This window comes from Eschrichtius robustus, chromosome 21 (genome assembly GCF_028021215.1).
Source record: "Eschrichtius robustus isolate mEscRob2 chromosome 21, mEscRob2.pri, whole genome shotgun sequence".
NCBI lineage: Eukaryota > Metazoa > Chordata > Mammalia > Artiodactyla > Eschrichtiidae > Eschrichtius > Eschrichtius robustus.
The window spans coordinates 18,130,033-18,144,224 of NC_090844.1; the positions used below are offsets into that span (position 1 = coordinate 18,130,033).

General features: G+C 34.4%; 1 protein-coding gene across 1 annotated transcript in view; it reads right to left on the reverse strand.

The window, feature by feature from the left end:
- Positions 1–3,669: 3,669 nt before the first annotated feature.
- Positions 3,670–14,192, reverse strand: part of VPS37A (VPS37A subunit of ESCRT-I) — a 38,540-nt gene continuing 28,017 nt past the window's right edge. The window contains exons 7-12 of the mRNA XM_068532102.1: positions 11,907–12,034; positions 11,768–11,826; positions 11,621–11,689; positions 7,753–7,896; positions 5,856–5,936; positions 3,670–4,266 (exon numbers count right to left, since the gene is read on the reverse strand). Of these exons, the coding sequence (XP_068388203.1) occupies positions 5,856–5,936; positions 7,753–7,896; positions 11,621–11,689; positions 11,768–11,826; positions 11,907–12,034 (481 nt within the window). The 3' untranslated portion in view covers positions 3,670–4,266. The remainder of the gene's footprint in view (positions 4,267–5,855; positions 5,937–7,752; positions 7,897–11,620; positions 11,690–11,767; positions 11,827–11,906; positions 12,035–14,192) is intronic.

A 14,192-nucleotide genomic window follows, 5' to 3' on the forward strand; every position in this document is an offset into this window, starting at 1 on the left:
GAACTCATACAATTCTACAGCAAAAAAAAAAAAAAAAAAAACAACAAAAAAACATTCCAATTAAAAATTGGGTAAAAGACTTGAGTAGACATTTTTCTCAAAGAAGATATATAAAAGGGTCAACCAGTATATGGAAAGATGCCCAGCATCACTGGTCATTAGGGAAATGCAAACCAAAACCAAACCATAATGAGATATCACCTCACATATGGTAGGATGGCCAACATCAAAAAGACAAGCAATACGAAATGCTGGTGATAATGTGAATTTAAGAGAACTCTTGTGTACCGTTAATGGGATCATAAACTGGTACAGCTACTATGGAAAACAGTATGGAGGACCCTCAAAAAATTAAAAATAAAACTACCATATGATCCAGAAATTCTACTTGTGGGAATACAAAGGAAATGAAAACACTAATTCGAAAAGGTAATCTGTACCCCTTCATGTTCATAGCAGCATTATTTAAAATAGCCAAGACATGGAAACAACCTAACTGTCCACCAGCAGATGAATGAATAAAGAAGCACACACACCATGGAATAGTATTCAGACATAAAAAATGAGGAAATTCTGCCTTTTGTGACAATATGAATGGACCTTGAGGGCATTATGCTAAGTGATGTAAGTCAGAGAAAAACAAATACTGTATGATTTCACTTATATGTGCAATCTAAAACAAACAAATGAACAAACCACAGTTAGAGAAAAAGAGATCAGATTTGTGGTTAACCTGAGGTGGAGGTGGGGTTGGGGAATTGGAGAAAGGTGGTCAAAAGGTACAAACTTTCTGTAGCAGGGAATACCTTGTTAATGATACTTGGGATAAGTTGTAATGGCTTTTGCATTTTTATAACATAACTCACTTCATACGACTCTTGCAGTTGATTATCAACTCAGAAACTTCTTTGCCTCATGTTGAGGATGAGACTTTAATTTCTTCCATTTGGCAGTATACATCTACAAAAATAAATAACAAATTTTTAAAAAAGGACGCAGTAACTGTACCAAACAGAACTATGCATTTATTTTGAAAAGCAAATACTATAAATCTTTGATATTTTAAAATTTAGTTCTTTAATGTGATGTCTTCCACATCAGGCACAAAACTTTTTTTCAGCCCCACACCAAATATTTTACAAAACATAATTTAAGCGTATGTTCATTTAGACTACTTATAAGTTAACCTAACACTGAAAATTATTTAAAAAAGGTTACCTTTATTGCTTATTAAAACTTTATTGTGCTGGACAGAGCCTTAAAAGAGCATGGCCAATCCAACAACGCTAAAATCTCTTAACAGTACATTCTCATTTTAAATCAAACATCAATCAAGGAAGTTTTATTTAGAGCAGTTGGTTTAAACCAATGTAAAACTGACTCAAGACAGATTACTTCCCAACTAGTAATATTTAGAGCTCAAGTGATTTTCTGGAAAATTTAATAATATGAAGTAGGTAAGCATTTTGATTATGACTCAGCAATCAACAAAGGAACTTTTTTAGAATAAAGGAAGGTGAAGAGAAGGGAAACCCTGGCATAGGTTTTTATTCTTTAAGAGCACATGATTAGTTTACTTTTTTTCCCTAAAAATGAATCTGAGCTGTCCTTCAATTTAAGCACATATGAATTATGATCACTTACCTGTCAATCTCTATTTCAATATAAATTTCCTAGTCTAGAATTATTCCTAGAAAATCTTCCAACTTTGAAACATTATGTTTAGCATGTATCACATTTATTTAGAAAACTTTCTTCTATTTTTGAGATGTTAGCCTTTAAATTTCTACCCATGACAAACCCCTACTCTGAATAATCTAATAACTCCTAAGTTTTTCTCTACTATTGTGACTTCCATCTAGTTTTCTATTATGTGTTAAAGTAAAATAAGAATCTCTGCTTTGGCAGGCTTTTTTTTTTTTTCTTCCTCTGGCACTGTTTCTCCAATATAGCCAATTTTAAGAAGAAAATAATATAGCCATAAAGTTATAGAAAAGTCACTAAAATTTTTATTGTAGTAACAGAACCAAAATTCATACATATTCAAATGCAGACTATTGTCCATCCTGGATGACTTATATGACTTATTATCTGAACTGATTTGTCGGTTAAATGTAGGTAATGATGATCAGACTCCTCTTATTAATGACTGGGTTGTAAGGAGGTTATCTAAAAAATTAATTTTAAAAGGAGAAACCAAGGTATGTTAACTGGTACAGAATGAAACTGGGATAGTTCAAGTTTAAAGAATAAAAAACATTGAGATGAATTACTTATGTGATTATGTAGAAGAGATCTACTATATAAGAAAATGACTTTTTTTTTTTTCCACTGGAGGAAAAGGGGGATAAGTACCTAAACACCTAGACCATGTTTGAGTCATCGTTGTATAGTATTTCCACAGTGCCTCATTCTTAGTAGGGGCTTAATAAAATTAGTAGATCAAATGAATTAATGGCTGTGGTCTGCTGGCCTCTTGTTCTGGGCTCTGCCTGGTTTCTCAGAAAGCTTCCTGACTGTTTGCAGAAGATTGGGACTACCGTGTCCTCCATTGTGGTGACTGCTGGGAAAGCTGAAGCTTCTGTGACCACTACAGTAAGGAAACGTTCCTGAATACCCAGAAGACTCTGCCACAAATTTGAGACACTTACCTCAGTTATCTCATCTACACATCCAGAATAATAATACCTTCCTCGTCTGGTCATTTTGAAGATTAAATGGCATGCCCTTAGCACAGTACCAGGAAGACAGGTGATTAAAAAAAGTTAATTTCTTTACCCAAATTATATCTTTATAGTCCGTGTGAATACCTGCCCTTCCACACACATAGACTAAGTATTAAGTATTATTCAAGTCTAAGAAAATAATTTTGTTTTTCCTAAAGTTCTATTGCTAAAAACGTGTATAGAAAGAAGAAAAAAGAAAAGAAAAAAACGGTACTGTATGCTGGTGTTTGGAATGGCAATCATACTGTGATGAAGTTTAAATAAAAATTGTCATTAGGTTGTTTTGTGATTTGGATACTACTTTACCAAGCCTCAGATATCTAGTTCAAGATTATCTACTTAATTAGCTTTCACAGCTACCCATAAAATATGTTCATTCTGTAACGTAGTATAAAAGCAAACTGTTTAACACAGTACAAGTTAAAGCAAAAATCCAATTAAATTAATTAAAAACTAGACTGCCTAAAAATTAATATTAATTTTATTTATTATTAAAGCTTTTCTGTTATGAAAAGCCAACACAGTAAAGGTCAGAAAAATTCACTGACTTTTTTGTATTTAAATTTACTATTTATTAACAAAAATATTGTTTTAAACTTCAATATGAGGAACTTAGAGAGCATATCCTTATCTAACCACAAACCCAGCAGATACTTATATTTACAAAGTTAGCATGAGGCAACCCCCTGGTGGTCCAGTGGTTAGGACTCCGCGCTTTCACTGCTGAGGATGCGGGTTCAATCCCTGATTGGGGAACTAAGATCCTGCAAGCCGCGCAGTGTGGCCAAAAAAAAAAAAAAAAAAAAAGTTAGTATTAAAGTTTATGTTGGACTAGTTTAAATGAAACGCAGTTTTTTCTATTAGGTAAAATATTTATTTACCTGTATTGCCTCTTAAGTGCAACTTTAATTTTAAAAATAAAACAACAATAGGTAAAAACCGCTGGTTTACTCTTTTGATTTATTGTATGAATTAAAAGTTACTTCCTTGAGATAGCACATTGGCAGGTTTGGTGTTTCCTGACACTGTGAATATTTAAAAACAAATTATTTTTGAAAGTTTTATCATACAGAAAGAAACAGAAAGAATAACAGTTTTTCTACAGTTGAAATGGTAATTTTTCAAAAAAGGTTGAGAGGAAAAAATTGAAACCATTCTTGATAAAGCAATGAGGCAGTTTCAAATTAAAATTACAAATTTAAATGAAGTAATTTTATAAAATATTGAAACTAGCTAAAATTACATGCATAGGTATTTAATCAACAGTAAGAGAGGAACAGCAGTGGAACTTAAATATGATAGGATTTATCAACAACAAATAAACATTTTTAGTGCAAATAGTGCAGAAAAATTTCTCAAAGCAAAGATCATAGCAATCATTCTAATCTGTACAAAATCAGTCTCAGTTCTGTATACAATCTATATAGTGTATCTGTGAATTCAGCCACTGTAATGAAATGCCAATTTGCAAATCATAAATATAAATGTGCTTAGTTTTGTGTCCCATTCCTCTCTTGGCAGTTCATGTTTTCAGGAAAATCTGAAAAGAAAGGAAAATCAAAACCTAAGATTTAATTTAAGATGATAAACTAAGATTTACCTGTAAGAAGATAATCTGACTATGAGGGAAAAGAGGTAGGGAAAGGATGCTAGCATGCTCAAGTCAATAAGCGATTACTCAGTGCCCACTTACTTCTCAACCTTGAGAAATGCATACTTGATATTAAAAATCAACCCTTACCCTCAGGGATTAACAGTCTGATTTGTAAAATAAAACAATTCAATGTTGCTACTGATGTTAAGGACAACTAGATTGAGAAAAGGGGCAGATGAGGTTGAACGGGGGTTGAGAGATGCCTGTCACTTCCCTCCCTGTCGCCTGATCCCGTTTAAGGGAACCTCCCATGCTCCCTTCTCAAAGTCTACTCCTTTAGCCCAGCAGAGCGGGCAGATGAACACATGACACCAATTTCTAGGTCAAACTGCTGAGGTCAGGATGGACACTGTCTATGCCAGGCCAGTCTCCTTCCCTGAATTGGTGGTGAGACCCTTGTCAGTCTCCACTGGCTGTTTGGACTGTCAGGATATGATCAGGCCTGTGGGTGGCACTGGTTGAATGACGTGAGGTGCAGCAAAGAAAGCTCTCTGAGGAGCCAGCGAGAAAGCACATGGGAGCGAGAGGCAGAAATGAGAAACAAGCGGCCTTGGGAAGGGTCTGAGAAGGAGGAGCGGCTTTGGTTACTGATGGCCGCGTGTCGTGTTGTCACTCCCAGGTGACTAAGGTGTACTCTTCTGCATTTTGGCTCTGTTTCCCTGCGTTATCCAGTAACACGAGCTTTTAAAGTTGTTGAGGTGGGAGCTAGTCTTTGCCACCAGATCATTCCTAAAACAAGATAGGTGGAGAGGAAAACAGAAGAGTGTCCTGAGATCAGGTGAGAGAATGAACAAAGACACGGTGGTAGAAAAAAGAACATGACATGAGAGAACATAAGGGGAAAATGGAAAATTAAAATGGATGATCTAAAATAGAAGCCAGATTACAGAAGGCTTAAAACCAGAGAGAGAAATTTGGCATTTCTCATCCCTAGGGGTTCATTGCAGGTCCTGGAGCAGAGAAATGTTATCACAGAGTGGTATTTTAGGAAGATCATTCTGTCAGTGCTGAGCAGGAAGGAGAAACCCTGAAGTCAGAGGACTGGTCAGAAAGTTACTGGAATAATCCTCATGTGAGATGGAAAAGAGAGAGAGCGGAAATTCATTTTAAAGGAAGAAATGACAAAAGAGACTACTGAGAAATGTATCAACTAAGTAATATGGTATACTCCCCACACCAGCTGAGAGAAAGGAACTAATTACAGCTTAAACTCTACATAAGTAGCTATCAAATACTGAAAAAAAATTCATTTAAGCCAATATCATACTGAGAAAATATGCAAACAATTTCTACTGGTTATATGCTTAGGTATAAAACATTATGCTTAATATAAAGTATTCTACATGTTATATAGCACAATAGCTATAACGACAGTATTATGCTTAAAGCTGGCTGAACAAACACTGGTAAGAACACTTCATTAAAAATAGCCATGCAATAGCCTTAAGACTCAAACCTTCTAGAATACAATTTACCTATAGTGGAGCATGAAATTGGCTGTGCATTGCTATCACTTGTTGAAGTTTCTCTTCCTTGGCTCTTCTACAGTGGCAAATCTAGAAGACAAATTATTTAAAATACCAGTCACTTCTCCAATAATCTTCCTGCTACTAGCTAAATTTGACAGAATTCTAAGTAAGAATCTTTTAAGTTGTTGACATTATTTAAATTGTGGATGTCTAAGGTAGAGCGGAATTTAAGAATCAAAAAGAAAAAAATTTTAATTTTGTTTGGAAGATAATCTTTCTAAACTTCCAGAATGTAAAACACACTCTGATCCTTTATACCAGTTCTCTGATTATATAATTTCAAATATCTGTGTTTTAAAAATATGAAAATAAATCCTACTGTTGTTACCCAGGAAGCTTAACAAATAAAAACTTCAGGGCTTCCCTGGTGGCACAGTGGTTAAGAATCCGCCTCCCAGTGCAGGGGACACGGGCTTGAGCCCTGGTCCGGGAAGATCCCATGTGCCGCCAAGCAACTAAGCCCGTGAACCACAACTATTGAGCCTGCGCTCTAGAGCCCGTGACCCACAACTACTGAAGCCTGCGTGCCTAGAGCCCGTGCTCCGCAACGAAGAGTAGCCCCGCTTGCCACAACTAGAGAAAGCCTCCGCACAGGAACGAAGACCCAACGCAGCTAAAAATAAATAAAACAATAACAAAAAAAACTTCAAGATACAGTTATATACTACCGAAGAAAAATGGACCCAAAATCGATGCTTCACTAATGCTATAACCATAGTCATTAATGTCCCTGTACTTCAAATTTTCTCATGGAAAACGGGGATAATAAAATCTGCCACACTTTCCTTAACAGTTCATGTATATATATGGCACATCTGTTTTATAACGTTTATTAACAAAAGGTTATTTTTAAACTGTGATGTTTCAGAGAAATTAGGTAAATATTTAGGACTCTATCAAAGGACAAGATACTGCTAAGCAGACTTAAAATTTTTTTCTTTAAATATAATGGAAATACTAGAACAGAAATTATCCCCAGAATGTTCTCAGTAATATTAAAAACAAAAAAATTTAAAAAATCTGTATAGGGAATTCCCTGGTGGTGCAGTTGTTAGGACTCGGCACTTTCACAGTGGTGGCCTGGGTTCAAACCCTGGTCAGTGAACTAAGATCCTGCAAGCCGTGCGGCACAGCCAAACAAACACACTATATAGGTTATTCTCTTTTTTTATTTTTTATTTTTTTAATGCTATTCTTGTCTGCTTACATTCTTTTTATGTATGTATGTATGCATGGCTGTGTTGGGTCTTCGTTTCTGTGCGAGGGCTTTCTCTAGTTGTGGCAAGCGGGGGCCACTCTTCATCGCGGTGCGCGGGCCTCTCACTATCGCGGCCTCTCATTGCCGAGCACAGGCTCCAGACGCGCAGGCTCAGTAGTTGTGGCTCACGGGCCGAGTTGCTCCGCGGCATGTGGGATCTTCCCAGACCAGGGCTCGAACCCGCGTCCCCTGCATTGGCAGGCAGATTCTCAACCACTGCGCCCCCAGGGAAGCCCCGGTTATTCTCTTTTTAAACAACTTGTGAAACAGGTTATTCAGGAGTATATTACAAGTATTAAGACTAGACTTAAGCTAATTTACTAGCCTTACTACAGAACGATACAGATACTATCATTTCTGAAACAGAACCATTATGTGATTTACCTGCTTGTGTACTCACAACAAGCAGGTTTAAAGTGATAGCAGGATGTTGCTATCGTTCTCAATAGAGGCTCTTCAGTTTCCTCTCACGGCACTCAAACTCCAGCTCAGTAATGTGCTAATAAGGTTTTTTTTACTCATGAATATACATAAGTTATTTGATATTATGCTGTCACTTGTCCTCAACTGAAGAGTATTACATACTGTTCTCTTTTCCATGAAGCTACTGAGAAAATCATCTATATCAGTTTTTCCCTCCAAGAAATCTTCTGCAATATTATCAGAGTCTTCCTCAGCTTCATGTGCAGCTACTTTCAATCTTGCCTGTAGGGCACTCGCACTACAGCTCTGAAAAAGAAAATCAAGTATATTAGTTTCTAATGCTCAGAAAAACTCCTTAGAGGGAAGGAAAATGGAGTAGAGGTAGAGGTAGGGAGAAGCAATTCATTATGTGCCTTACATAGCCTCTTTTTGAGGAAATGTGGTCCCATCTAAGTCCTCACCTTTTGGATATGAGATGGCTACCTAACACAATAGAAACGAATCCATTGCCTGCAAACTATTAAGTGAGAGAAACTGGGCAGATCACTGTCCTCTCTTGGGAATTTAGGAATCAGATCATTGTGGTAGGCACCCTCTAAGATGATCCCCAATGATCCTCCTCTCCTGGTATTCCTGCACTTGTATAATCCCCTCCCCTTGAGTGTGGTCTGGACGTAGTGACTTGCTTCTAATGAACAGAATATGGCAAAGGTGATGCCATAAATTTAACCAAATAAAATTTAAATTAAATTTAACCAAAGTGGTGAAGGACTTGTACACCGAAAACTACAAAACACTGCTGAAAGAAATTAAAGACATAAATAAGTAGAAAGACACCCTGTGTTCATGGATCAGAAAACTTAATACTGTTAAGACAATACTACCCAAAGTGATCTCCAGAGTCTATGTAATCCCTATCAAAATGTCAACAGCACTTTTTGCAGAAATAGAAAAATCCACCCTAAAATTCATAGAGAATCTCAAGAGACCCCCAAATAGTCAAAACGATCTTGAAAAAGAACAAAGTTGGAGGATTCATACTTCCTGATTTCAAAACTTACTATAAAGCTACAGTAATCAAAACAGTATGGTACTGGCAATCAGAAGAGACATATAGATCAATGAAATAACAAACACTCATACATATGGCCAAATATTTTCAAAACTGTGCCGAGACCCTTCAATCGGGAAAGGACAGTCTTGGACAACTATTGCTAGGAAAACTGGATATCCACGTTCAGAATTAAGTTGCACCCTTACCTTACCTCATACACAAAATTTAACTCAAAATGGATCAAAGATCTAAATGTAGGAACTAAACCTGTTTTTATTAATAGTCATCCTAGTGGGTGTGAGATGGTATCTCATTGTGATACATCACATACAGGGATATATAGAAATACACCATTTTTAATCACCTTTACCTACACTGGTTATCTATCTTTACAAGTCTCGTTCACACAGATAATGTAATTTTGCTTATTAGTGTAAGGTTGAGCATCTTTTCAAATGTTTCCATTTACTTACTCATTAAATACTTATTGAGTACCTACCATGTGCCAAGCACTGGACCAATGTATTGGGTATACAGGGGGAAAAAAACAGGACAGGTTCCTGCACTAATGGCACCAACAGTCTAGTGAAGTGGTTTCCATACTTTAGAGTATAGAAGAGTCATCATCTTCAGAGGTTCTGAGTGAGCACATCTATAGAGACAATCCTAGGAATCAAGGATTTTTTTAAACATTTCAAGAAGTCAGAATAATTGCTATATCAGAATGTTTATTGGACCTTCATATTTCTCCTTTTGTGAGTTTCCTGTTCTTCCCTTTGCCTGTATGTAAGGTTTCTTTATGGACCATTGGCATTAATATTTGTTATATCTGCTACAAATATTTGTCCCCTTTACTTCACTTTTGATTTTATGATCTTCAATCAAAGTTTAAATTTATATATAGCTTAAATCGTCAGTTTTTTATTTTATGCTTCTGCCTATTGTCATAATGCTTAGAAAGGATTTTCCCATCATAATCCTAAAAAAAAAACTCTAGCAGATAGTTGTCTCTCATAATTTTATGGTTTCCACCTAAATACTTACTCTATCTAGAGTATCTTTCTGTGTATGCTATGATATAGGGATCTAACTTTTTTCTAAATGGACTGCCTTTATTAAATTCTCATTTTTTTCTAACCAATTACTCATATATATGTCTGTTTCTGAACTGCAGAATCTGTTCCACAGAACTATTTTTCGCTTCCTACAAGGCTACTCTACTGTTTTAAATAAAGAGCTTTTATAGTGTATTTTGATACTGGGAAAGGGTTTCTTTTTGCTCAAGCTCTTCTTGACTACTTTAACCTGTTTAGTTTTTCAGAAGAACTTTAGAATAAATCTGTTTAAATTTAAAAAAAAATACTCTTGGGATTTTGATTGGAAGTATAGAAGATTTTTAAGTTATTTTGGGAAGAATGAAATCTTTATAATACTGTATCTTTCAGTCCATGAATATTCTGTTACTCTATTTCTTCAAGTCTTCTTTTGTGTCATTCAGTAAAGTTTCCTAACTTACTTCATTAGGTTCAGTTCTAAATTTTTTACAGTTTTGTTTATATTGTAAATGAGTTTTTTTCTTCTACTTCATTTTGCACTGGTAGTTGCTAGATATCTAGAGGAAAACCTTCTCAATTTGCTAGGATTTTTACTTGTTTGGTTTTGGTTAACAACCGTTTCATCTTTTCTTTTACATTATACCTCTCTTCCTTTTCTTGTCTTCTTACAGTGGCCAGAACCTCCCAAGCAATGTTAAATAGCAGTGATACTGGGGCATCACTGTCTCATTCCTAACATTAAAGGGATCCTGGAAATGTTGAGTCATTAGGTGTGATGTTTGCTGTTGGTTTCCTTATTAAATTAAGGAATTAATTTTATCTTAGTTTACTAAGAGTTTGTCTAAGGAATGATGCTGATTATTGTGAAAAGCTTCTTCAGCATCTACTAAGCTTTAATAAGCATCTAAAGGTATTTTAGTTGACTCTGTCAGATTTTCCAGTTAAGAGTGAGGGAGGACTGCTTACATGTGACTCCTGACTCTGACACTTTCTATCTACATAACCTCAGGGATGTTATTTAATATCCATGTGCCTCAGTTTCCTTATCTGCAAAATGGAAAACCGGTAACAACATCTACCTCATAGAGTTTTGGGTGGAATAATGGGCAATATATGTAAATAGCTTAGTGCAATGCAAAAGATACAACAATTGTACAATGTCAGCTACTATTATTTTATTCTAAAGAATGATCATCTGAAATCTATTATAAATTTATATCCGCCTTTACCATCATTTTTTTTGCTGTTGTCTTATTTCTACTTTATGTTTTACTAAATTGGCTTTACCTTCTAGAATTCCTGATTTTAAAGGAAACAGAATATTATGATTGGGTTATTGACATGAGATATAAAGATTATATCCTCTTCTCTTTCATTTATTTTAATTTTTTAAATAATTTTTGCCCTTTTTATTTTTAAAGATTTGTTTTTTCAGGAACATGGGTTGAATTTTATAAAGTTTTTGATTTTCACATATTTCTAGCATAAAATCTATTATTTGTGGTGAATTATACTTTATACTTTTTATATATTATATTTTTCAATTTGCTAACTTTTCATTTGAGATACTTGTATATAGGCTTACAAGTAGTCTAAAATTAAAATTTTTGTTGGTAGCTTTTATTAGAACAGTTAAACTGCCTTTATAATAACTCTCCCAGAAGAGTTCTTTATGGGGCTTTTTATATTTTTCTATTTTGGAACCAAATGCTCTTGCATGAGCACAAATGATTTACAATGGCTTATAACTGACAGCTGTTCATCTGCATAACTTAGAGCTGTTTATCATGACTTATAAACAGATAAGATAAACTCAGATACCTAATAAATGCTTTCTAGTAATAATGAATTTAAGAATGTGGCACATGCACATTAAGATTAAAAATTCTTATGGTAAAAGAAAAGAGCTAAACAATCTTACCTCGCTAAGTTCATGCTGCCTTTGCATCTTCTTTTCAAAAGTTGATTTCATTTGTGTAAGTAATTCATACTAAAAGAGAAAATTAAAATGCTATTTAATTCTATTTTAAAATTGTATGGATTTCTTAAAAAATGATAACTAACTCACCTTATCTAAAACAGTTTGCCTTTTGGCTTCCAAGCTGGGCTCCAAAAGGAGATTTTTTCCTGTAAGATAAATTTCTAGTTTATTGCTAGGTAAAGATCACATTTTTCTTAGGAAATTTAATAAGTAAGGAAAGACATACTTGCTAGCTCCTCAATACTTTTCATTAAGTCATCCTTGTCAGTAATAATTTGTTTTAGTTGAGGCAAAGTCAGAAACTGTTCTAGTAATACCTCCTCTTGATCATTCATATCTGTAAGTTGTGATACACTAGAAACACAACAGAAAAAATACGTTAATGAATATCAGTCATCTAGTTTTTTTCATGATAAATATTCACCATTTTTCAGTTTCATTCAGCTGAGAGTTCTAAATAATTTTTGACATACATATTTTTATATAGACACAGAAGAAGGCAAATTATAACCTTAAAAGCAAATAAAACATCAATCACTCTAGAACAAAAAGTACTCTAAATACAGTACAGGGTCAAGTTACTACAGGACTATGAAGACGAGGGTTTATGAACAGCCCTAATAACCTACTAATTTTAACCTCTGAGCCTATTTACCTAATAGGTATGTGGCTGTCCCAATAAATGATACATGTATATGTGTCTGTGTACATATAGTCCTAAAAATGTTTTTAAAAAGCAATCGTGGAAGGCTAATCCCAGAACAAAAATCATATCCAGAGAGTGAAAGAGGGAACTGGATGGGTGGGATAGGGAGGGAGGGAAACCTTTCTGAACCTAACTTTCAGTTTTGACTACATATAGATCCATATAAATGCATTATATAATTAAAAAACAAAATTAAAACAGAAAAAGCAGTCTAAAATTCAAAGCAAATGGAAATAAATGAACCTGGTTTTCTTTTCTAAGTTATATAATCATCCAGAGAAATTTTACTGAAAAGACTTTAAAAAATAGTATTTGGCTGTACATCTCTGGTGTGCTATATCCTAAAGACAAAAGAAGTGTAAAAAACAAGACAAATAAACAAAAACTTATCCTGCTTTCATAATCACTACTGATATTGTTATTTTATTGGTATTGTTATTTTGAAAAAGAACAAGTGCCTTTCAGAGAAATGGCTGGCTTCAGGTCAGGGAAAAAAAATGTTCATGTTGAGCCCATGACATCTTTGTTTTGCCAGAGTTTCCTATTGACTAAAGATAGAACTGTTTAAGCAGCAAAAAGAATAATGTTTGAATGGACTGAAACACAAATTTCTTTTTTAATTTATGAGTTTATAATAACTCAAAAACAACTATAAAAAAACAAAAAACACCTCGCCTAACAGAACTTTTGCAGCTAGCTTATGCATCAACTCATTATTCTGAAAATTAATAAATTAAGAGGAAAAAAATCAAGCATATATCTTGTCTTTCTGTATGAAGTATAACTGTATATCTTGTCTTTCTGTATGAAGTCTTTCTGTATTTCAATATAACTAAACTTTCCTCTTCTATGAAGGAAAGTCTTCATAGACTTCTGGCTAATTCTGGCAGTAGGAAATCACATTTGCAATCCTTAATGAAATAATGCATAGTCAGTGATTTCAAGTGTTTCAACCTGTTTCAATCCTGATGTCACTAAAAATAAGGCAACCAGACATCATTGCTGCCGTATGTGATGTAATAGGAAATATGCACTAACTATGATGTAAATATTCTTGCCAAAAGAATTAAACCTAAATTTTTTCCCCCAGCTTTCTTGAGACATTGTGTAAGTTTAAGGTGTACAATGTAATGATTTGATAAAAAAATTGAACCTACATCTAATCAAAACTCTCTATCTAGCCACCAGTAGAAGGAAGTATGAGAAATAGAGGAACACCCTCAATGGAACCACAAAGATGCAATCAGGCAACAACAGGGTATGGGAAATTCTATAGGACAAATAACCAGTTTCTTACATAAATATTTAATAATATGTGTATAATTTACTCTATATGTATTTATATGTGTATGTATATATATTTGTGTGTATATGTATGCATGCATATGTGTGTGTGTATATGTGTGTATATGTACATACATATTAATAAACGTGGGAGAAATGGTTCATGATTAAAAGAACTATAAAAGATAACAGTATTCAAATGCAATAGGTAGATCTTTTTTTTTTTCAATAGGTAGGTCTTATTTTGAACCCTGATTCAAATAAACTACCAACCAAAAGATTTAATTATTAAGACCCTGGGGAAGTAAGATAATATCAAAGAATTGAAGAATTAGCATCCATATTCTGAGGTATGATGATGACGTGGATTGGGATTATGGCAAAGAAAAAGTCTTTACCTGGTGGAGAAATTTAGTGAAGAACGTATAGGTAAAAATAACATAATATTTGGGATTTGGTTTAAAATAATCCTGACCTATACCCATACTTCCTGAAAAAAGCTGGAAGAAGGTGGCAAAGAGG